This window comes from Xiphias gladius, chromosome 19 (assembly GCF_016859285.1).
Source record: "Xiphias gladius isolate SHS-SW01 ecotype Sanya breed wild chromosome 19, ASM1685928v1, whole genome shotgun sequence".
Taxonomy (NCBI): Eukaryota; Metazoa; Chordata; class Actinopteri; order Istiophoriformes; family Xiphiidae; genus Xiphias; species Xiphias gladius.
The window spans coordinates 13,291,105-13,315,000 of record NC_053418.1 but is presented as its reverse complement, the minus strand read 5'-3'; the positions used below and the strand labels follow the sequence as shown (position 1 = coordinate 13,315,000).

The 23,896-nt window shown below is 39.6% G+C and overlaps 1 protein-coding gene across 1 annotated transcript; it reads left to right on the top strand.

The window, feature by feature from the left end:
• The first annotated feature begins 1,523 nt into the window (after positions 1 to 1,523).
• On the top strand, positions 1,524 to 22,634 carry rasef (RAS and EF-hand domain containing). Its single transcript, XM_040154463.1, has 18 exons — positions 1,524 to 1,631; positions 3,382 to 3,711; positions 8,641 to 8,787; positions 9,402 to 9,492; positions 11,342 to 11,437; positions 12,635 to 12,712; positions 12,887 to 13,002; positions 14,928 to 14,996; positions 15,164 to 15,230; positions 15,612 to 15,700; positions 17,041 to 17,332; positions 17,773 to 17,916; positions 18,180 to 18,330; positions 18,675 to 18,756; positions 18,985 to 19,099; positions 19,629 to 19,736; positions 19,969 to 20,045; positions 20,725 to 22,634. Exons 1-18 carry the CDS (start codon positions 1,624 to 1,626, stop codon positions 20,825 to 20,827), a joined length of 2,163 nt encoding a protein of 720 aa, XP_040010397.1. The 5' UTR covers positions 1,524 to 1,623; the 3' UTR covers positions 20,828 to 22,634.
• Positions 22,635 to 23,896: the final 1,262 nt, after the last annotated feature.

Sequence of the window (23,896 nt, the reverse complement as noted above, 5' to 3'; positions counted from 1 at the left end):
ATGATAATATATACGGTCGAGATAAAACCTTTCAACACTGCCGACCATGAATATAATGACCAACTGTTTCGTGTGATTTCTTCGAAAATCGAGACAGATCAGCTGCTAGTAGTATAATTATAGGAGCTGAACGTTGGTCTGTAGCTAGGAAACCTAAAAAACACCGTAACGTGTTAATGTAGCGCACAATTACACTTATTTGCTGTTTCCATGCTTCTCTCTCTTCAGGTTGAAGGTGCTCCATCTCTACTGTGCCCATCGTCCCACTGAGAGAGAGATCAGAGAAGTTAAGACTATTGTTAAGTTTACCCTCTGCCCTGACTCACACACAAACACCTGCACACAACTGGAAAGATATACACAGCACACCGAAGAGCAGAGTTTAACTGAGTAACTGAAGAAAATCGTGAAAAGAATCCAAGTAAAGAAGCAATAGCATAACATTTCTTACTTCTATTGCATTTATTCCTGTGTTATCACAGTAATGGGTTCAATGAGGTCTGCTGGGTCTGAAGGAGAATTATGACTTATGTTCAGATATTAATAAAAAGGATTTGAATGTATCTGGATGTGTTTGACTGTGTGTGTTTGGAGATGGATTTTCTAGTGGTTTATCTCAATATAATCCAGCTGTGTTGGAATCCATGGGTTTTGGGGAGAAAAAGACAAACTTTCTCTAAAACAAGAGGAGATGCACTGGCAGTTTAACCACGCCGGTTTCTGTGTGCAGCTGACTGTTAGTGTGTAACTTCCACTGTCTTCCCATAGTGTTCATGCCCCTTTCAGTACTGGGTGGGAACTTCACTGTTATTTAAAGACAATTTAAAGAAAGTAGAAACATTTGCATAATCCATATACAGTGATTTGCAAACTGCTATACAAATGCAAGTGAGGAAAAGTATCAAATATGGTCTTTCTATATGATGATATTGAGAATTCCCTTTTGGACGCTAAACAAAAAGTTATTTTATCTACTTGTAGCTCCTGCAGGTCCCAGCCACACTGTTTCCTTCTTCTTAGTTTGCCTGGAGGGATTCTTCCATTTGAGGCCAGTCATGGCTTTAATAGCATTTGCAACACCATCAGGGTGCTAAAAAAAGTTTTTTTGTCAGGAGTGTACAAGAGTCAAAAAAGGAGTTAGGTAAGAGGAGGAGGGAGGATATAGACAATTAGGTAGCAGAAGCATTGAGACCAATCCTGGAAATTTCTATTCAGCGATGAGATTTTTTAAGACATGGAACAAAATGTTTTACTTGCCCCCACCTAACAGTTGGCTTCCAACCATGTCTGATTCTCACCAAAAGGAAATATAATGTTAAATTTAACAATTTGACTTTGCAGTTAAATTGTTAGCGCCTGTGTTCGCTCTTTCAAGTCTACGATGTGGATAATTCAGGGCTGATCGACAAAAAGGAATTCTCTACTGTTTGCCAGGAGCTTCATGTCCCGTCCCAAGAGGCAAACAGCATATTCAACCGCCTGGACATCGACAAAGATGGCACCGTGACCTTAGAGGAGTTTATCAGCGGTTTCAAAGAGCGACACCAGGAGGGAGAAGATGGCACGGAAGCAGAGGACAAGCACTCCTCAACTGTGGAGTTTTCAACAAACAAGGAGCAGGTCATGTCCAGGTGAGAGATAAACCCTCACAGGTGCTATTTTTAAACAGACATGTAAATTACAGAGGATGTAATCTGCTCAGTGCAATGCATCACTTTTCATGTTCTGACCTGCACGGTGGAGTCTTGGAGAAAGAAATTAATGCCTTCAAAGGTGTATCAGATGCCAAAGTGTTGCCCAGGGGTCTTAGATAATCACAGACAGGATTTTACAACTCTGTAAAGGTATCCCCGCAGCAACTATTTTATCTTTTGTCACAACGATCTCAAGGTGAACGGCAGAAATACTGTATGGCATTTACGTTACAAAGTGTTCCACCAGGTATGTGCACTTGCATGGATGTGATTAGCGCCTTGCTGAATGACACTGTGTTATGTTGCAGCAAAAGTTGAGCCACATTCAACTTTTTGCTGGACCGCCTTGCGTTTTTTTTTCACGCAGGGCTACTGTTGGTCTGCATGCAGCCTTAATCAATTGAAATATGTTTGACGATACCTTTTTACAAAGCTGGACTACAAACCTGGGAAAATCAAGCAACTGCCCCAGAATCCCAATGGCCCCGTGTTCACCCTGGGACAATTACTTTGTTATAATTTCACTAACTGATCTAATATAAACTCAGAAAGAAAGGGCCTCATATTGACGTAAATTGACATTTTTGCCTAATCTTGAGACTCTCTCTTGAAGAGGGGCCCTGAATCAGAATCTAGTTTTGATGCCTTTACCATATCAGCTGATATTGTAATTACATTGTGTGTGTTCTTTAAAATAAATCTGCACTTCATCAGTGTATAACTAAACTAAGTGGGGGACACAAGAGGTTTAGCGGCCTACAGTGTCTTCTAGTGGTTTAATCTGGGCCTGCATGGCTACATGGCGCTAACACCTGTTCAAAAAAAGGTGTGAGAGGGAGTCCTGTGACAGGGTTAATATTCTATAACATCAAGTTCAGGATCTTTCTTCGTTTTACTGTCATTGCTTGTAAATTGATGCCACAGAGTTACAGGAAAGGGGTCATTTTCAAACGTAAAGCAGGTTTAAACAGATTATAGAGTATATAATCTAGAGTATATCGACACTGATATTGTAAAATAAACAAATATATATATATATATATATATTAGTTTGGACAGTAAATGAGTTAAAATGACTTCATGTCATTGTGCTGATTTATACAGGGAGGACTAAGTATAAATGTAAATTGCATGGAGTGCAATTTGTGTGTCAATGTCTGTAGCCTAAGTGTGTGTATCAAATTTCTCCTGCATTTGGCAGGTTGGAAGGTTACAGAGGTTGATGATCTCTGGTTCTCTGATTCATAAAGTTCATTCAATCCATCACAGGCTCTTTCCACAATGAAAGCACTTTCATTTGGCCTGAAGCCCAGACCTTTATTGTTGAGGAGAGTGAGAGAGAGAGAGAGAGAGAGAGGAGTGAACACACACACACACACAGACACACACGGGTTCTGATGGCTGGTGCGTTACCTGAGTCAAACGCAGCAGCTGTTCTGTTCGTCTAAGTGGCCCGTGGCTGCAACAACCCGGAACATTATTTGGTGAAGACAAGAAGACAGGAGCAGAAGTTTGATTTACTGAGCACCGAAATTGTTTACAATGGATGAACTCGATCCATTTTTTTGCCAAACAGCTGTCGACATGTTTGGATAAGAGCGGAGACGCCTGGAAGTTCAAGAGTCTCGGTGGTCACCCGAATTCACTGAAACGCCGTCTGTTTTTTGTTTTCTGTTTTTTCCTCCAGCCGGCCACATCCCTCCATCAAGGGTATGAGCGCAGAGGAGCAGGACCGGCTGCGCGGCCTCTTTCACGCCTACGACGTGGACAACTCCGGGCGGATCGAGAGGAACGAGTTTCTCACCATCTGTGCGGAGCTGCAGGTGTCCGAGGCAGAGGCGGACCGTGTATTTAACCGGCTGGACGTCGACCACGACGGAACCGTCAGCCTGCGGGAGTTCGTCGGGGGCTTCCACGACTGCCACGGGAAGGGCATGGAGTCGGACGGAGTGGACTTGTCCGCCGCCTGGGAGGACTTCGAGAGGAAGCTGGGCGAGCAGGCCAGGTTCATCCCCAGGTGAGTGCCAACACCTGTCCGCTGGGACAGGGACAGGAAGGCTGCACCGATGGGTGGGTGCGTTTAACATATGGAAATCCCCAGGTGATACGAACGCGTTCAGACAGTGAGCGCAGTGTGCGTCGAGATGATAGTGAGACTTTAATGATCTCCACCGGGGAGATCACAAGTTGTAATGTTATAGGAGGCAACTCTGAAAGAAGGGAGAAATCCATGAGAACAGCATGTTTCGACGTTCGCTGCTTTGAACAACAAGCGCAAGCTGCGACTTTGTGTCAGAGAATGAAAGTGATCTGTTGTGGGAAAGGTGTCAGTCTCGTAAACGTCTTTGTCTCCACTGTGTGCCCCCCCCCCCCCCCCCCCCAAGTCTTCTCATGATGACCCAAAGACAGATAAAGAGGTTTTCCCCGTTGTCTCCCTTGTATCTGTCACAGTTCATACGGTGTGTGAGGCTCAGCAGCAGAAATTTCACACAGTTTCTAAATCAAATGTGAGAGGGAGACCGGCAGGTTGATCAGAAGCCGAAACGTGGTTCAGGACTATTCCATCAATCGACCTGGCAAACGACAGAGAATTTACTGGCATCCATCATGATAAATGATTAATCATTAATCATTTGTATCAAGCAAAAATGCTCAACATTTCCTTATCCTAGCTTCTTACCTGAGAGATTTATCTGCTTCTGTCTGTTTTATATGGTTGTAAACTGAAATATCTTTGGGTTAAGGACTGTTGATTATTTACAAGAAGGCCTTTCGGGGGAAACTGTGTCGGACATTTTCCACCATTTTCCAAACCATTAATCAAGCATATAACAGTAAAACGATTAATCAGTAATGAAAATAATTGTTTGTTACATCTCTAAAAGATTGGAAGAGCTTTAGAGAAGTTTGTCTTCTCTCTGATTAATATAGAGAATAATCCTCTTATTCCTGGTAAACGCATCTTTTAACAGTAATACCAAAAGTTCTAACAGAAACAGAAAATACAGAATCTTCACTGGTTTGATTATATACACATCTATCTGTTAATTATGTTTTGTTTTTTTTAATTGCTATGTGGAGGCATACGTCCGAATCTTTTCCTAAACTGGTTTTTCTCATTGCCAGTAAAGGAGGTGAGGTTAAAACCTTTTGGAGCTGTAACCCTGCCAACAACAGTATTCGTCATCCGGATCAGAACTTGAGCCAAGTTATACCCTTTCCAACAACCTAGACCTCTGCTCACTGAATGGGAACAGCCGAATGATGTTTTGTTGTTGCAACGTATATTTTTTAAAGCAGTTCTTCTTCCTATTTCAGAGTTTCTTGTGGATTGCTTTTTTCCACTTCACATATCAAACTAATAAGAGGATTTTAAATGTCCATGTTATCTTTAGGGTTTTAGAAAGAGTCTAAATATTACAGCTTGCTGGATCATATGGATGAAATTAATATTGGGATAATAGGAATTTCTTTCTACAATTGGTAAATATAATGATGTTGTAAATGTTTTGAACGTTCGAACCATTATAATCAAATTTATACTCAGTGCAATAAACTAGGACAGTATCACACTATTAGACTTTTACCGGACACCACTATTAATCAACTCTCTGCCAACTCCAACGATGTATCGGAGTACGACTGTAAAGAGTTTGTCCTGCATGATTGTGTTTCTCCACCCATAATTATATGTAGTTATTGCCTTCTTAGTGATCCCAGACGTGATGTTTGCTGTTTGAAAGGGGGGTGGGGGCATCATTCGCAAGGTACGGTCTTCTGGTCAGTGTCAGACTTTTCATATCAAACCACGTGCATGCGGCAGAAGTAGCCCCTCTTTTAGGTGTGAGCTGCGACACGACAAAATAAACGATAGAGCACTATATAGCTTTCCCCTCGTCACAAGATGTATTTCATCGTATCGCACAGCCCTACTCTAAGCTGAGACACTATTTTGAAAATGTAACCTTCCTTCTTTCTAGCACCTATCTACACCTCAGACCTACTGCTGCTTATTGGTATTAGCAAACATTCCTTTGCCTACAAAAGTGTTGCACATCATTTTCTGCAGCAGATAACAATCTTTGTATGAAAGGACCTACTGACTGTTCATATTACAAACAGAAGCGATATCAGCTGATGCTCACATAAACATCTTAGTGTCTGCTATATGAGCCTATAGGCCTCCTCTAATTCATCTAATCTATCATCTAAATCACTTATGGTAATGTCTTTTAATCCAGTCATTCCTCTCTGTTTTTTTATTTTTATTCATCTAAGAATTACATTTCTTAAAACTGACCTAAGTTTTCACTGGCAGCTCATATTTCTTGACATCTGATCGAGTGCAAATATGCCTTGGATAGAGCCAGGCATCAAACCTCAGTCCTTTTTTTTTGTTCTGGCCGAAATGTGTCTGAAGTAACACGTATCAAAAACTGTCACTTACTGAAAGCACTAAATAATTTGACAGATTCATAACCTGTATTGTTTGAGCAGGTAGTTCCTGATTTTAAATCCAAACTTTTATTTTGGCAGAGTTCTTACACATCTGCTTGTGTTTAGACAACATCTTCAGCTTTTTTGGTGGAAAACAGGTTTTTGTAGGAACTCGTGTTTCCTCTTGGTTCCTGGTTTTGGTATCAGCACCAACCACTCAGGAATCAAGCTGGCAATGGTCTCAAAACATTTCAGCTGGTAACCGGCCTTAACCTCTGTAAGAATGTCTCTCTATTTGTGTTTGTTTAGGTTTTTATATCATAATATATTATCTTTATCTTTATCGTGTGTATATGTGCGTCTGTGTGGCGCCCCGGGCCTGGCATGGGACTTATTCTCGCGCTGCTGTGCTGCGGCGTCAGGACATTGATTGTCACAGTGGTAACATCTGGTAAATGTGCTCTCTTATCCTCAGACAGTTACAGTCCCTGCCTCAACAGTCAGCTGAGAGATGATGGATTGAAAAACACAGCACAGAACTCACTTCAGACAAGCGTCTGTTTTTCAGGGGATGAAATTATATTTTGTTTTAGTACAAGATAGAGACATATAGAGTCATGACTTGTGTATTTTGTTTTACAGTTTTCAATCTCTCAGCTGAGGCAGTGAATAAAATCAGGGATCAAAAGGCATCAAAGGGATTGTGCACTTAAAGACGACTCCTCTGCACAAAACGACTTAAAAGATGCCTTCCATGCTTTCCACATGTGGAACATTCATACATTTGTTTTTAAATGTTCTACTAATAATCTTTATGCAATCTCTTTTGAATACAGCATACGTCTTTCATTTTTGTTTGTGATGGCACTATCCATCATCAAACAGCCACTGATACACACCTCCTAAACAGATGAGGGACAACTTATCGATTTGTGCTTGAAGTCAGGCGGTTGTGTATATTGAATGCAAGTAGCAAAGCCAGAAAAACATGCCAGGGTTGTGCATAAAAAGACTTTATTTGGGTCCAGTAAAAGTATTTTAATACTTTAGGGTTCTTGGGTTCTGGGGTTCAAGGGCAGCAGGTCTTTTCAGCAGCTTTAGATTACATCAAGTACTTCCTCACCAATATTTCTGTGTATCTGTTTATCTCTTACCTTTTGCCAGTCTGCTGTTGGATTGTTAGAGCTTGTTTGTGTGAGTTTCTGTCGTGATCATATGTGCCACCATGAGTTATTGACAGACAGGCAGCAGTGTCTATATGCTCAACCAGTCCGACCTGTCAGAAGGCAAACACAGACGCTATGTACACTTATATTACCCCCCTTACTGTCGTTCTGTGACGCAGGACACTTTATCACTGCAATGACCTCAGAGTGACGTACACTGGAGGAACTCTGTCATTAAGATTAACGTATTGAGGTCAAATTTCTCACCGACATATCTCTATGGGATCTGTATTTTCTGTCAGGGAGTTATGGAAACAAACTGTCCCTGATGAACAAAGTGAAATAAAGAGTGCATTACGAGTGGCAGTCAGTTCTTTTGGTCTGTTTCAAATCGCATTTGGGAAATTAAAATTGGAGCTTTTGCATATTTATTAAAATTCTGTGTATTTGACTAAATTATCAACTGATCGCTCGTAGATATAAAATGAGTGACTTATGCAGTATATTGTCATCCATAGACTTACATCCAGGGAAACACTTGTGTATTACAACAGGACTATGGAAATAAAAATAACCTTTGGGTGCCCAACAAAAATCGTTTCGAGTTATTAACTGCTGGGCGCTTGAATGGTGGGTCCTGTCTTTTTCATGTCTGAATTGATAAAAATCCCTGTCTTTTCCTCAGGCAATCAGAAGAAATGTACCTAGTTTGTCCCTTAGTGAGGCCGCTGTTGCTGGAAAAGCATGCCCTTATTTTGTCTGTAACATTGCGATTTATCCAAGTCGTGCTGCATTTTCGTTGGCCTGTTTCAAAAATGATACCCCAAGGCTTTAACCTTTTAATTTAGACTCAAACTCAAATTATCACAAGCCAATAGAACACAGCCATTATAATTCAGTCAGTCAGTTTTTTGTTTGTTTGCTTTGATGAAATAACAGTGTTGTACATTGAAAACAAAAAAACAAAGTGCAGTGCAGATCAGTGTGAGCTTAAATGCTTTGGGCTACTTGATGATGGATAAGTGTTTGTTAATGTGAATAAAGCATGGTGTGCCGGAGAAGAGCTGTGCAACATGTTTTAAGTTTCATGGAGTTGGTTTAATGGAAAACAAAACACTAAACCTGAAAATATCTCCTGTCATTTACACTCCACTAAGTGACAAAGCTGCCCACAGAGCCGACATTTTACCTGACAGATGAATGCTGTAAAGTTCAGCTCCTCAAGTAAAACTAATAACCAGAGTTCTTCTTTAGTTCTGAAATGTTCATACGGAAAACAGTACAGTCAGCATGTCAGTATTACAGTACAGAAGATCATGTCAAACCCTGATTTTTTCTTCCAGGCATGAACAAGCAGCGACGTTGTACCAGAACATCACTCTGACTGAGCCCAGACTGATTCCTCAGTTTGAAAAAGTCATCGTTAACTTCACAAAAGAGATCAAACAGCAAAACTCAGAGATGGAAAACCTGGCTTTCGCCATCAAACGGTGAGGAACACGCACAAACACAAACACATGCCCTTTGCATCCTTTAATGATAATGAATAGAGAAGGTTTTCATCTGACATGGATTTAAACAGCACTGCGGATATTTTATGATACTACAAGCCTCAAAGTTACAGCTCTGTTTTCTACAGTAATTACTGGTTTCAGTCCAACACGTGATTTTAGGAAATTACTCTTAATGCTGCTGTTGAAGTAACTGTAGTGACATTTGATGGAGTATGGACAAACAAGAGTGAAGTGTCTCTCAATGACAATGTGTCTTCAAGTCTTACTTCTCCATACAGTCAATCCCACAGAAGATTCAGATACAGTGGGTGATGTCCTGCTGGGACGATATAGTTTTTACATCAGTTCCATTAAATTGTAAATGTATTTGTCCTGGTCCTAATGTCAGGAAAAATATAATAGAAATCCATTATTAGCTATCAGCCAGCAATAAATGCTCTTACGCTCCGATTTTCTCCCACAGTCCAAAAACATTCAGGCCGGGTAACTGCCCCGTGACCGTGCACAGGAAAAGCCCGTATACAGCAGATTCAGTGGATGGATGGAGTTCGCTGGAGCACGGTGACCATTATCCTGTTGTTGTTTTCTAGAGTGCAGGACCAGGCAACGATGCAGCTCAGTGAGATGGAGGAGGAGATGGACCAACGCATTCATGCTGCGGAGAGAAAAACACGGGAGAAGGTGGGACGTAACCCTCTCAAATTCAACTGCACACATAAAAAGGACTTTGTGATTTTGCTGCTGTGTTGTGTTTCTTCCTCTGGAGTTTGTTTAGGTAAGGGGTTAGGCAGAGTGCGTTTGTTCAGCTCTGCCCTTATGTCAAACAAACATATGTCTGATCAAAACTCGGACACGCCTGCTGATCCGCTAGATTTCATGACTCTGTGGATCCCAGTTATAAAACAGTAGATAGATAGAGGTGCTGGAGCACGTCCGAGCCTCCACTCTTTAAAATGATAAGACTGTACGGTATATATTTGTGATAATAAGGATGGGTGGTGTGTGGATGAAAATAATGATTTATAAACTGCATTCTCAGGTGTACCACTGTGAATCCAGAAAATGTCTTAATGTGCTTTTAACTTCTGTAAAACCTGAATTTTAGATTACATGTTTTGTGTTTACACATTTATAATCCCAGATTGGTTGAATTCAACCCGTCGAAAAATCACGTGAGTTGAGGAATCAAACACAGACAATAACTGTCAACTAACATCCAGACATTTTATCTACAGTGCTACAGTATATTGCCACATAAGTAGAGCCGGATCCAACAGACACCCATGCAGAATAAAACAAACTATAAAATAATACTGAAATGTTATATAGTTTAGGTTGCTGTTTTTTTGGCCGTTTGTGTATCAGTATACTACAGTGAGTGTTTTGATGGTAGTGAAACTTGTGTTACAGTTATAAAATGAAGCATGGTTGCACAACAGCATTTTTCTTAGCGCAACAATATTTATGAACAGATCTGGTAGTCCTGGCTCGGCCGTCCTGGTTTTACAATAGGGTTTGAGAAGGATTCATGTTGTCGTCTCGGTCTCAGTTTTTCAAGATCAAAATGAGAAACGTAAAATTAAGGGCAGCAGATGCGAAGCAAAGGTGTTTCAGACAAATTATGCAATCCTCTGTGTTGAAAACGACAACAAAACATTTCATTTATTTAAATTGACAGCGTTTTGAGGCCAGCTGAGCCTTTGTCAGGTCAAAATGTTTAAAAAAATTGTCACTACATCCTTGTACATTATATACCAACAGACCGACAGGCTCAATGACGACATCGTTGCTAGCAGTTGGCAACAATGTGGGTGACATTTTAATACGCTAACATTAGTTTCCAGTAAAGTTTGAAGTAAAGTGAGCTTTTTGTTGCCATGGCAGCCTTTGCTTTAAAACCTTTCCAGCTGTTAAGCTGTTTGATTTTTCTTTTTTTTCGTTCTTTCTTTTTTTTGAAAGTTTAAACTTGGCTACGCGGGAACATAAACTCTGTCTTATCACTGCATGCGCTTGCGTGTGTGTGTGTGTGTGTGTGTGTGTGTGTGTGTGTGTGTGTGTGTGTGTGTGTGTGTGTGTGTGTGTGTGTATAAACTTATGTAAGTGTACTTCACTGAATCAGGAGCTGCTGTTTATTTTGTCTAAGAAAAGCACACAAAATTAGAGGGCACTCACCTGTATTCTCTCACACTGTAACGTGTACACAGTCATGTGCTGACACCTATAAGAGAAGAATTTTTTTTTGGGAACTGTAGATAGACAGTTGCTGATACGCTTATCGATTACCCGGTGGCCTTCGTCCATGTACCAAAACCTGTACCTAAAATAGCACACATTATTGTGTCACAGACATGACATAACTGTAGAAAGAGCAAACACACACACACACACACACACACACACACACACACACACACACACACACACACACACACACACATACACACTTTCATAAAATGATATCACAGAGTGTTATCTTATTGGAACTAATTATTTGAGGTATGTTTTTGTGTTCGTATATGTGTTTGTGTAGGAGAAGAGGCAATCCGAGGCCGCACTGAGCGAGTTACGAAGAAGTTATGAAACTGATGTGTGTGAGCTTCAGTGTAAGATCCAGAGGATGCAGATGGTAAATTTTCCACCCATTTAACTGCACTCCAGTTTCACGATAATATACCATCAACACCGTAGGTCAATACAGACTCCTGCAGTCCTAATTACAACCCACTTACTGTACATTTAGATAATGCTCAGTGTTGTATATTTGTCTTAAATGAATCAACATCATACCTGCACCATGAGACTTCATGAACAGAACGGCATATAGATAATAAGCAACCCATGTGTGGTAGTAAAATTATTCACATGTTAAAAACAATTATTTGTTTTCTAACTTATTTTTTCTTTGTTGTATAACTGCATCTATTGGAGATAAATATGAAAAACTTTAAGCTACACATTGCTACAGTCAGATCAAAGGCTTAAAGAATAAGCACTCCAGAAAATACAGCGATTCACTGTTTTACTATCCCAGTGACATGGGGGCTCAGGTTTCATATCCATGTGTGCACTGCTGGAGAGAAGCTTGCATTTGACCCGTTAAAATACAAACAGGCTCAAAGGTAAATGTACTGTACTACATTTGAAAAAAAAAAAAAAACACAGTTCTGCTAAACAGTGGAAATTTTAGTCCTTTATGAATAACACTGACTGCATTCACAAAAAGCTGAACCAGGACTAATTTACTTTTTCGACCTTGTGAAAGCACAAATGTCAGCTGAACAAATAAGCCCCACTTGTTTCCATGGATTGATACTGCGGCGGTGTTATGCATTAGCACGGGAAGGAGGATGCTGTAGAGGCTGCAGACAGAGTTAAACAATAAAAGAATAATTGAGGAAAATAATTTTAGCACTTTCTGTTCAAGTCGGAAAAATATAGTAAATTTGAGCAATAACAGACAGTATGATTTCCTACCTAAAATCCTGGCACGACTATGAGCCCTCATCTCAGCTAGGAGCTGCTAAACATAAAACAAAAAAATAACATTGAATAGCATACACTATTTCTCTGCTTTAAATAGTCCAAAACCAAGTAAAAAATAGAATGGATGTACAAAAGGGAAATGTGGTCCACTAGTGAGAGTGAGGCCGCATGTTATCTTTACATCCACAGTTGCCTTTATGCAGAATTTACACTGGTTTTTATGCTGCCTGCTGTTTTTATGGCTTCTCTCCTGTAAATCCAGCGATTTCTTATTTTGTTGAATCTCTGCAATTGCAGTCAAATGACCTGAATCCAAAATATATGTGAACTTGTCCATCAGATAGAAGAGAAGTACAACAACATCACTGTGAAAGACGAGAGCCCATTGCTGAAGAAGAAGATCAATGAGCTTACGCTGGTGAGACTGAATCTGCATGTTGCTGTCTTTGCAAAAAGTTTTGTTTAAGGTGTCAGACGCAATTTTTTTCTCACACGTGTCTCTGCTTCTAGCCTCCCACACTTCTCTCATATTCTTCAGGGTTCCCTCTCCCTCCTCACCGCTCTTGCTTCTTGTCTTTCCGTCTCTCTGCAGGAGAACCAGCGGTTAAAACAGGACCTGTTGAAATCTCAGACCAAAGTCGCCTGTCTGCAGAGTGAGATGGACTCGCTGAAGACAGAGTTAACCGATCAAAGTATCAACTATGAACAGTGAATATCAGTTTGATCTACATGGTTCATTTCTTTAGATCAATTTTCAGTTCAGTTTCGGGGGGTTATTTGGACAGCTTTATGTTGACTCGTGTTGCGTCGCGTTGAACTTCAATCCTATTTTTACAGTCTTTTTTTGTTTTTTGCAAGATGCAGATGCAAGTTGCAGTCCTGTCTAATAGGCGTCAGCATCATATTTTATTGGTCAGATTTTTCCACAGCTGCCCCTGCTGCTCAAACATTAGGGGATGCATTTTTGATTTTTCACTATGAGGAAACAAACACAAACACTTCACTTTCAGTGCAGCCTTTGAAAGTCTAAACCTAGAATTACTGATGACATGAAGTTGTAGAGCAGCTTTTTTTCACCTCATTTGTTGATTAACGTGAGCTTGAGATGAATAAATATTTGCACTCTGTTCTCCAGCACTTGTAAGTCTTTAGAATTAAACATGCATTTATTTTAGAACAGTCAGGTATATCAATCTGGCCCCTTATCAAACGGCCCACTGTTCAGGAGTTTCGTTGCAGAGGGACAGAGACAGAGAGAGACAGGCGAGGAGAGAGGGATGAAGACCACGCCCTCCTCTGACCCGTTCATTCCCAGGGGGGGGTGTTTTGGTTTTGTCACAGCTGAAACAGGATATCCTGCAGTGACTTCACACACACAATAGCTTCTTCAGCAGTGTTACTTACCAACCGAAGCAACAGAGCCACCGGCAGGATAACACTCCTCCTGCTTGAACCATGTCATCGTGTTGACTTTTTTCGTTTCTCCATCTTTGAGGTGTGTCTGGTGTTATTCATAAATTAGGTTTAACGTCTTTCAGTAACCAAGTGATTGTACGGCTGTGCTAGATATGATACAAAAAGGAATACAGTTCTCAGGTTTACTGACATGAGCTGGGACACAGGCATGAAAATACCAGAACTGATCTGTTGTCAGTTTTCAAAGTCAGGACAGTGTGTGTATTAATGTGCACGATGGACACGATGATACTTCAGTTCTCTCTCTCCTTTTTTTTTTGGAAAATTTTAAATACAACCCACCAAAAGAAGAGCAAACACGCATGCGCATACACACACACACACACACACACACACACACACACACACGCACAGACACGCACGCACACACAAACACACATACAAAAGACAAAACGAATAAAAAAAAACACAAAGACTAAGTATCATTCCCTTCGAGAATAATTCATATTAAGCAAGTTTCCAAGGGTATCCAATAAAACACAAAGATAAATATATCAAAACCAGTAAACACACTCCCGAAACACAAGGGAAGAAAAACAAACAAAACAACAAAGGATTTAATAATGTATTTTTCAATATATCCTCTCAGCAAGTGGGTTTGTCAGGGGTCTTTTTTTCCTCAGGAACACAGGATAACAACTCATTACACTCACACATTAACACAGAGGAAGAATGACTATCTTTCCATGACACTGCAGGACACTTCATGGGTGCCATTAGTTCTACCCTTAGAAGTATTTTGATATAATTGTTCAGGGCCACCAAGGGTCAAGGGATACTTGAGCCAAAAAACTCGTATCTATGACAATGATCATATTCAGTAGTGTTTTATTAAAAGGTCAGACCTGAGACTTGGATTTGTGGCACAAAGTTTTGAATTTTGAGTCAAGTTCTTGATGGTGTCTTATTTAAGTGCTACTCGTTATGTATCAATTCAAATTTTAACAATTACAATGTACACTGACCAACTTTTGTAGTAAAAGCTAGTGAGGCTAAAGCAATAATTTGCCTCTGAGATAACAGTCATGTATGTGACACTAAAATCAGTTTGTTACTGTTATAAAGATTGACATAACTTTAGTTGATTAACAGATCCCTTGAAGTTCAGATTTACATTCAAATTCAAAAAGTGTGCTGATGACCGTGTTTTGTTGCAGAGACGAGGAGCTCCTGAAACATTTCTCTGATGAGCGAGACATCCTGGAGAGTCAGATCGAGATTCTGCAGTAAGTTAGACAGTAACACACATACTGGCTATTGTTGAGGTTTTTTCTACTAGAGATGGAAAGAGATCGTGCTGCACTCTGAAATCACTTAGATTTAAAACCATAAAAGAAATATATTCCAGGATATAGAGGGATAATATTGGTTCTTTTTCTGTTTGTGTGGATAGGACAGCCAACAGGAAGCTCCATGACAGCAACGATGGCCTGAGGGCCACTCTGGAGAGGATCAAAAGGGTAAAGCTGCTAAGTTCATACAAAATATAACAATAATCAAACTTCAAAAACTAGTTCAGTTTCCAAATTACAAGAGGCTGAAGTTACTTCATACTCCTTTTTTAATTTTCAGTAAGAAAGAGAGAACTGACTTCCTATTCTGATGCTTAAACCTATTTATATAATTCAAACACACAACAAAGGCCATTCATTGGACCAGGAGATGTTAAGCAGTAACATTTAGTGTTTAAGCGAAAATGTTTTGTTAACTGAAAACTGTGTGTTTTGTGACAATATTTAGCAAAAGAAATCACAGCGTGACTACCTGTCAGTGTCCGGTAGCCATGAATCACAAACACGAACAATGGAAACTTCCTTTTTTTTTACTGTTGTGTGTTGCAGTCTGGTAACAGTGGATCACCAGCAGAAATAAAGGAAAGAAAGAGAAGTAATAGCATGTGCTTCACATCACCATACGCATTAATGGACAGGTAAGACCTGCAAATAATGCAGATGGTTGAGGGTATCACTGCTCTACTTAAAGCATGCACTGTAAGAAGTGTAGTGATACACTATCTAACAGTTTCATTTTTCCTATTAGACAGAGTCTAAATTCCTGAGCATGTATGTTCATCTTTTAAGTATTGTTTTCAGTTGTCTCAAGAGCAGAACTTTAAATAGCAGACCTAGGATCATTACCTAGTTAGCAGCTTCAAGGGTTTTACTTCAGACCAGGTTTATCAGGTTTGAGCCATTTGCATCTCCAGTGCAAAAAAAGAGATTAAATCAAGATGCTTTTTGCTCGGAAGGGTTTTACCTAGAACACATGACTGTCTGTTTACACAGTGGTACAGTAAATGTTTTATGTGCTGTGAGATATTTGTGCTGACGTGCTGACAAGCTGAACCTTAGGACTCTGTGGGGTCAGGGGACAAAGGTTTTGCCTTCGTGTAATTATGTAGGAGCAGCAGCCCACTTATTACAGACTGCTGTGTTTGCATCTTAAGTAGATGGAGAACAATCGTCTTTTCTTTTAAGGAGAAAGAATAGAGTGTGTGATGATGAATCCTACCTCTCAGAGTTGTGATAAAAGATAATACTCCTGTAATAAATTATTAGCATTAGTATCAATATTACTTGATGTTGTATGTTTATTGCCATTTGTACAGGTATGAGGTGCACCAGAAATATTACAGTGTTTTCCTTAGTGGTTCAAAGCTTTTAGAAAAGCAAGAAAAAATTGATATAAAAACCACATATACATGTACACATGCACACATACTCTGATTATAGACATTGTGCAAAGATTACACATACTGTGGATACTCTATAACCTACACACAGATTGTCTACAGATTATGTAGACTCAAAAAAAAAATTTTACAAAAAAGAAATTACACTTTTGTATTGTGCATCAGGATTAATATTAAAAATAACTATAAGTATTAAAGTGTAACTTTACAACGTTGTTTAAGTATTGATTTACCCAAATGACCAGAAAAAGTAAATAAAACAACTTGATTTTCCAGAAAAAATGTCCGGGTTACTCTGGATAATCCATAGACTTCACTCTGAGCAGTTTTTGTCGGGACTACTTTCTACTGAAGAAATGGTTTCCAAATTGTTTATCTCCATTTTGTTGGGGTGGATGCAGAACTCTCAGAGACAGGTATCTTTAAAAAAAAGGCAAATAAAAGCAAAACTATTGCACAAGTACGACAGTTTGATTTTTTGTAATTTGGGGGACCCAGTCTCTTTCCCTAAACTGTGCAAATATATTATGGAGGTTTCTTGTTATATCTCACGGATTATTTCCTGACTTCTTACTCAGGTTCTCCCAGCGTATGGACGATTACCGCGTGTACAGCCGGCGGCCCAGCTGTGACACCCTGGCCTTGGCCGTGTGTGACCCAGGCCTGAGGCGCAGACACAGCAGTGAGTGCGAGGAGGATAGCCTGCCCGAGATCTACGTGGACAGCGGCCTGTCAACACTCAGAGGCTCACATGGAGGCTACGACTCTGAGCAGGAGGTCAGAGGTCTAGAAGAAGAGGAAGAGAGAGAGGAGAAAAAAGGGCAGGATGACAACAATGATAGCATGATGGGAGAAAACTCTGACACTGAGGTGAGACAATGAAAAAGTCCAACACATAGACACACCTGCACTTGCACATATATTTTGTAGAGATTGCACAGATTTGCACAGATTTTTAGGTAGTCCAGTGAGTCTTTATCCCTCAGATAAGTGAGAGTTGAGAACAGACTCAGACTCTGTTCCAGTCACTGGAACATAGTGGCAAAGCACTAAGGTTAAACAGCCACTTTGAAAAGCTTTTTGCTGTCTTCCAACACTGTAGGTAAAATAAAATGCTGTAACATTAAACCTAAGAGCTTTTGTGTAGCGGGACTCTCATTTCTAGCTTTGAACAACTTGCTTATGTTCACAGCTACTCTAAAGGTTGTAATGTTGTGAAGAAGTCCTAGTGATAACGTGCATTCTGTGTCTAAGCAGATTTTTGCTTTGCTCTCATGCTTAATGCCTGCTACCGCATGTCTACATCGCAGCCAGCAGAGACACAGGACATTGAGTCAGCATTTGGGTCAGACAGCAGCTCAGCCTTGGACTGGAAGCCATCTGAATCCATTAGCGTCACCAAAGCAACCCAAGCCCCAACGACACGGAAAGCCCTCAGTGCCATCAGTGTTCAGGTGAGAGAGTGAGGTGGAAGAAAAGAAAGAGAGGAGGTTAAATAGTGAAAGATAAAGAAGAGGGATGTGTTCTGCCACCGCAGCTTGACTGAGAAATGTGGCGAAAGGGGCGAGTGGAGGAGGATAAAGTGGTCAATGCTGAGGACTAAACAAATTTAACTTGAAGCAAACGTGCAGAATACAAACATACAGTCATCTTATCAGTGCTGCATGAGTGCTTCATTCTCCCATGTCTTCACTCTGGCTCTCTGTCTCCTCTCCAGAAGGACGACAAGGATAGCGTTGACCTGGGCTACCTGACATCAGAGAAAGCCTACAGGATCGTGTTGGCCGGAGATGCTACTGTGGGAAAGTCCAGCTTCCTGCTGCGCCTCTGCAAAAATGAATTCAAATTAAACACCAGCACCACTCTGGGTGAGCCTGATGAATTAAAGCCAAGTTTTTGTTAATTTTTTTACTTAGCGTAACAAGCTTTATTGTCTTGTTCGCTCCTCTTTGACCCGTCAAACTAATTATTCCCCAAGAAATCTTGAAAATAAATCTTGGAGGAAGTGTCAGCTGACTGATTAATGATCAAGTTGTGCACATGGTGAAATGACGTCATGGCTGAAGTAAATACTCTGTTAATCTGATAAGGTACTGCCACTGAGCAAGGCCACGACTACTTCATATTGTCATGTAAAATAGGCCGTTTCCATTTTTTTTTTTACCAACTTTGTAATGTGACATGTTTGACTTTGACTCCTTTCTGTGTTCAGGAGTGGATTTCCAGATGAAGACGCTAATCGTAGATGGAGAGCCTGTTTTACTACAAATATGGGACACTGCCGGACAGGAAAGGTGTGTTGTGTTGTTTTATCTGATGTGTATGTGTTTTTAGGAGTGCTATGTAAATCAAGATTATTATAACATATGTGAGGTTCCTAAAAAGTAAAACTATCATACACACAACAACGAGGCATTAGTGGACATATCGTATTCATCCTATCACAACAAACAATCTACTACCTTAAGTTAAGAAAATAAGGGTTTGCATGTATCTTGAACCATTTTCTCCCCTCATATCAGGTTTCGCAGTATTGCAAGGTCTTATTTCCGTCGGGCGGATGGTGTGTTGCTTCTGTACGATGTCACCTGTGAAAAGACCTTCCTTAATGTTAGAGAGTGGGTGGACATAATTGAGGTAATACAGTACTCTCCTCTGCTAAAAAGTGACTCACTGACACTGTTGGTATTACAGTAATTAGCAAAAAGAGGTCCAGGCTTTTGCAGAGTAAAGTGAAAGCGAAATCCATCCACCTTTCTGTAATGACAGTTTCTTTTGGCAGCTGTTACATGTTCGTAGGAATATCAAACTAAGTGATCTTGCTTGTTTCTCTCTTTTTACATGCAGCAGATGCGTAAGTGTTGGGTGTAAAGCATGTACAGATTGTGTTCTGCTGTTGTTAACATTTCTGCATGCAGTGCAATATGTGGCTTGTAAGAGTTCTGTCATGTGTTGTCTGATATAATGCACTACGTACACACTGTGGTGCTTAATGTCAAACCAATAGTCCCAGTCTTTAATAGTTTATTTTATACTATTCAGAACATAAATTCTGTAATCACCATCCTGCAAAATATGTATAACAATAAACCATTTTTTAATATTGAGGTTTTCCATTTCATTTGTTCCTGTTTTTCCTTTTTTTTTTTTTTTTTTTTCATGGCAGGATGTATCCCAGGAGGATATTCCCATCATGCTCGTGGGTAATAAATGTGATGTCAGACAAGATGGCGTTAACTGTGTTCCTACCAGCTATGGCGAAAAACTGGCCATGGTAATTACAAGTAAACACCCAATCATCTTACTATACTTGTGAAGCCATTTTAATGATCACATAACTGAACATTTGATACACCTGTTACAGAGCTGCACAGAGCTTATCCTTGTTAAATGCAAATCTAAATCCTGGCCATAACCTCTACCTTAGCGCTTGGTGAAGGGTTATGACAAGCAGTAAATGAAAAGGAATAATTAAGGATTAATGATTTCCTGTCTTTCCCCAACAGACATACAACACTCTGTTTTGTGAAACTAGCGCCAAAGATGGCTCAAACATCCTTGAGGCTGTGCTGCACCTGGCCAGGTGAGATGCTGCGCATTTCAGTCAGCGTAATGTACAAACCAAAAACACCAGTGGAGGTTTTGATCTTGACAGTGTTTCCAATACAAATTATCTTTATGACTTAAACATTGAAAACACTGAAAAGCTGCCTATTACTCTGTTATAAGTTTTACCTTGCAGGAGACAGGTATAATTAATACATAATTATTTAGTTTTGGCTGTTTCAGGGCCCAGGCTTATTGGTACGGTTTAGTGAGACAGTAAAATTGAACATTTTTGATGTTAATTTGTTATACATTAGGAGATTTTCCTGCCGTGACAGATTAAATGTCTGAGAAAGGTCTGACGGAAAATAAGGGTTGTTCTTCTGTTTTACATGTTAAATAATTCCAAAAAGAAGAATCAAGACTACCTTATACACAGTCTGAACAGCAAATACTCTGTATGTCTATTTTGACCTTTGCTGCCCTCTGGTGTGTAAAAGTAAAACGAAAAAGGTTGCTGCAAATGGAAACTAACAACGGGGTCAAATAAGTCCCAAAATACGCACGTGTGGGCATCCACTGGAAGTTGCAAGCTGAAAACCGTTACTGTACCTTTAATAAGATCAGGTGGTTGAAGAGGACAAGTGAATTGCAGCAAGCAACCATAGAATAACACTATAAAAAATGTTTTTTGTGTGAATTTTTACACCCCACAGGCAGGTAAAAGAACAGGCTACCTTTGACGAAAAGAGTCGCTGTCAGTCGCTGCCCAGCTTGGATGCTCCCAGGAAGAAACCAAACTTCTCTTGCTGCACCTGATCAACCTCATCCGTTCTGGACCTCCACGTCTCACTTAATGAGAACTCAAAATAGGCGGAACAAGGAAAACAAAGACAGAAACCTGACAAAACAGAAATGAGACGTAATCTCTGCAGACATACAGCAATAGGAACAAATCATCATCGTGAATAACCACAACAATGTAACATATGGATTAAGCGAGCAAACAATTGATGTGGGATCACAGCAGAATATCCTCAACTTTGCATTAGTTTAGATTATTTGTTAGTCAGGGTTATTTTGAAAATAATGGACTGAGCTTCATTTCAGCCACAGCTTGAAGTCTCTTTGTTCCGAAATTTATGAATTTGAGAAAGTCTAAGTCAGTGTAAACTGTCTTGCTGTGTGACAGTTAAGTTTAATTTTTTTATTATGCTGTTGAACATATTTGTGTAAGTCCCTTTCAAATATTTGATATGATTTGTACAGTTAGCCTAGAGTGACATTGCCATGTTGTGAAGATTGTCCAAGCATATCATGAAAAGAGAGAGACAGCTGTGAAAGTGAAGTAAAATGTGTGAGAAGGATCTGAAAGTGAAGCCAAATATATGAGCATGTCTGTAAAGTGATAGTATGTGATGTTGACGAATAACTGCACATGACAGAGGCAAGAGAGCTATTTTAGCATGTTGTTGTGGTGAGATAATAAGAAAATAAGAACAGATTCTTACCTGGTAATGCTATTAACTGTGAAACTTTTCTTAATATTTCTGAGTTCAGTTATCATCAGTGCAAGTGCTGGTTTGAAATGATATCTGCAGCATGTTGGTGGCCTAAAAGGAAACTGAAGTTTGGTGTTTGCACCACCCAGAACCTCCGACATTATTGCAGGTGAACATCGACTGGCGACAATGGAGACAGTGAGAACTGCGGAAGAGCTTAAAGCAAGAAATGCTCAGCATCATCTTTGTTCATGAATGATGAACCCTGGTGCAGCGTGTGACTGCATGAGACTTTATGCTAATCTAACAACCCATCATCGTTATTATATTACGCACAGTGTTAATTTCTTTTAACGTGTCTTCCCACTGAGGATGGCTTTGTGTTATAGATTTTATATTTTCTATGCTGAACATGTAGTAGATCATTTTCAATTTGCACAAATGCTTTAAATACTGTCATTTTATCATTCGGTATGAGTTATGAAAATTAGGTAAGAATAAAAGAGAGGTGGCAGGAAGCAGAGCCCTTATTTTTATTCCTCTGATACAGTACACGTCTGTAATTCCCTAAAAATGTGTACATGTGAGCTTGGCAAATTGTCACTACTGACTTCACATTTGTTGGATTCGCAAAAAACATGTGAAACTACTAGCCCCAAATCTTTCCAAAGGTGGAATGGGGGGGGTCCAACTTTTTTTCCTCCCCAAACTTAATATATATGTATAGTATCTCTATGTGTATGTACATACTGTACATACATTTATGTAGTAGAGTACATGACAATAGAAAAAAAGAAGCGAATCACCAATTTTTCTAACTTTTCAATTCTAACAATCTGACAACCACGTTCGCCTCATATGGTGATTGGCCAGGTGTGCAGCGGTGAAAAAGTTTTTTTGTTTTTTTTTAAATAACATGTCCATTTGAAACTAGTATAAATACTATTGCCATTAGACATATTCGTATACCACTTTGTAGAATCTAGTTCATATGAAGCATACTGAAACCTTTAGATGCCACATGGGTCACAGCCCTGTTTGTGATTTTGAGTCTGGAGGTGAAAAAAGCTCAAGAAACACCGGTTATATACCGTAAATGTGCATGTAGCAGAGAACCTGTTGCTCTGCTATTTATTTCCACACAGATTAAACTTCTTTTTGCATAAATGCCTTTGATAATGTATTAATAAGTGCAACTGTGAAGTCACTGCCTTTGCAACTAAGGCTTCTTTGTATCCGTGTTTAAAGTCCCTTTCTCAATAAGAAAATATAGTGTGAATGCCACAACATCACAAGATTGGTATCATCTGGTATCATCCAGATAAAACATTAAGCCTTGATCAAGAAATGTATTCAGAAACATTTGGTTTGAACATTTGTCACAGTCCATGAGTGAGGATAGTTTGACTAAACACTGGAAGAAATACTTTGAAAGCTCAAAGAGGTTGTCTTAAATGATGGCAAACAGAAAACATGCACAAGTATACTACTTTCTGATAATTGATTTACATTTCATATTATTGTCAAAATGTACTTAAAGTATCAAAAGTAAAGGCCTCGGAACATTTTCTGAAGGAGGAAACCATATGATTCAGCAAAGAAGCTGAAAACTAATTATATAACTTTACAGGCTATTATAGACTAATTTGTTGTTATGAATTCAAACTTGGCAAAAGCTGTGCTGTAATTTTCCTGATCACTCCTTGTCAATAGCAATATCCTGATCTTGAACTTAAGTAAGTCATCTGTATGCAAGGTGACCAGTCTGTCATCACCATCTTTCAGCTTTCAGCAGAATATGAAATCTGTGTAAGGCTAAAACCTGAGCGTACCTAAGAGATCATGAAATTATAATTAGAAAAATGGTCCACAATGTGAGCAAAATCTACAACATTGCTCTCTGAAATGTAGTCAAGTAGAAGTACCAAGTAACACAAAATGAAAAAAGAAAAGTAAAATCAAGTAAAGTACAGGTACCTCAAAATTGTACTTAAAATAGTTCTCCACCAGATATATCGCCTGTTATTATGCCACGCAATCTTTCATCCTTGTCAAAAACTGATGTCTACATTACCCACAAAGCAACTTGACCACTGACAAGTGTATTATGCTAGTAGTGGTTTATGTAGCCTCAAGCCTCTAGCCTAAAGCAGAAACGAAGAGCGGACTACAGAGGTTTGATAAGGTCGTTTCTTTCCAACTCGACACCCCCAGATTTTTTTCATTTTCGCACTTGTAGTTTTCAGCCCCAACTGACATTCATCAGGCTTCACACAGCCCCCTCTAGAGCATCAAAAAGCTTTATACAACATTTTACACATGCTGTACTATTCTCCAACAACTGTAAACAGACATTGATGTGGAGAATCAGTGGAGCTACCCTTAA

What these genes read in the sequence shown, in the direction of transcription:
- rasef (XM_040154463.1), top strand. An exon ending in CTCTGGAGAGGATCAAAAGG is followed by an intron (nt 15,231 to 15,611) that starts GTAAAGCTGCTA and finishes TGTGTGTTGCAG; the next exon opens with TCTGGTAACAGTGGATCACC. An exon ending in AAACACCAGCACCACTCTGG is followed by an intron (nt 18,331 to 18,674) that starts GTGAGCCTGATG and finishes TTCTGTGTTCAG; the next exon opens with GAGTGGATTTCCAGATGAAG.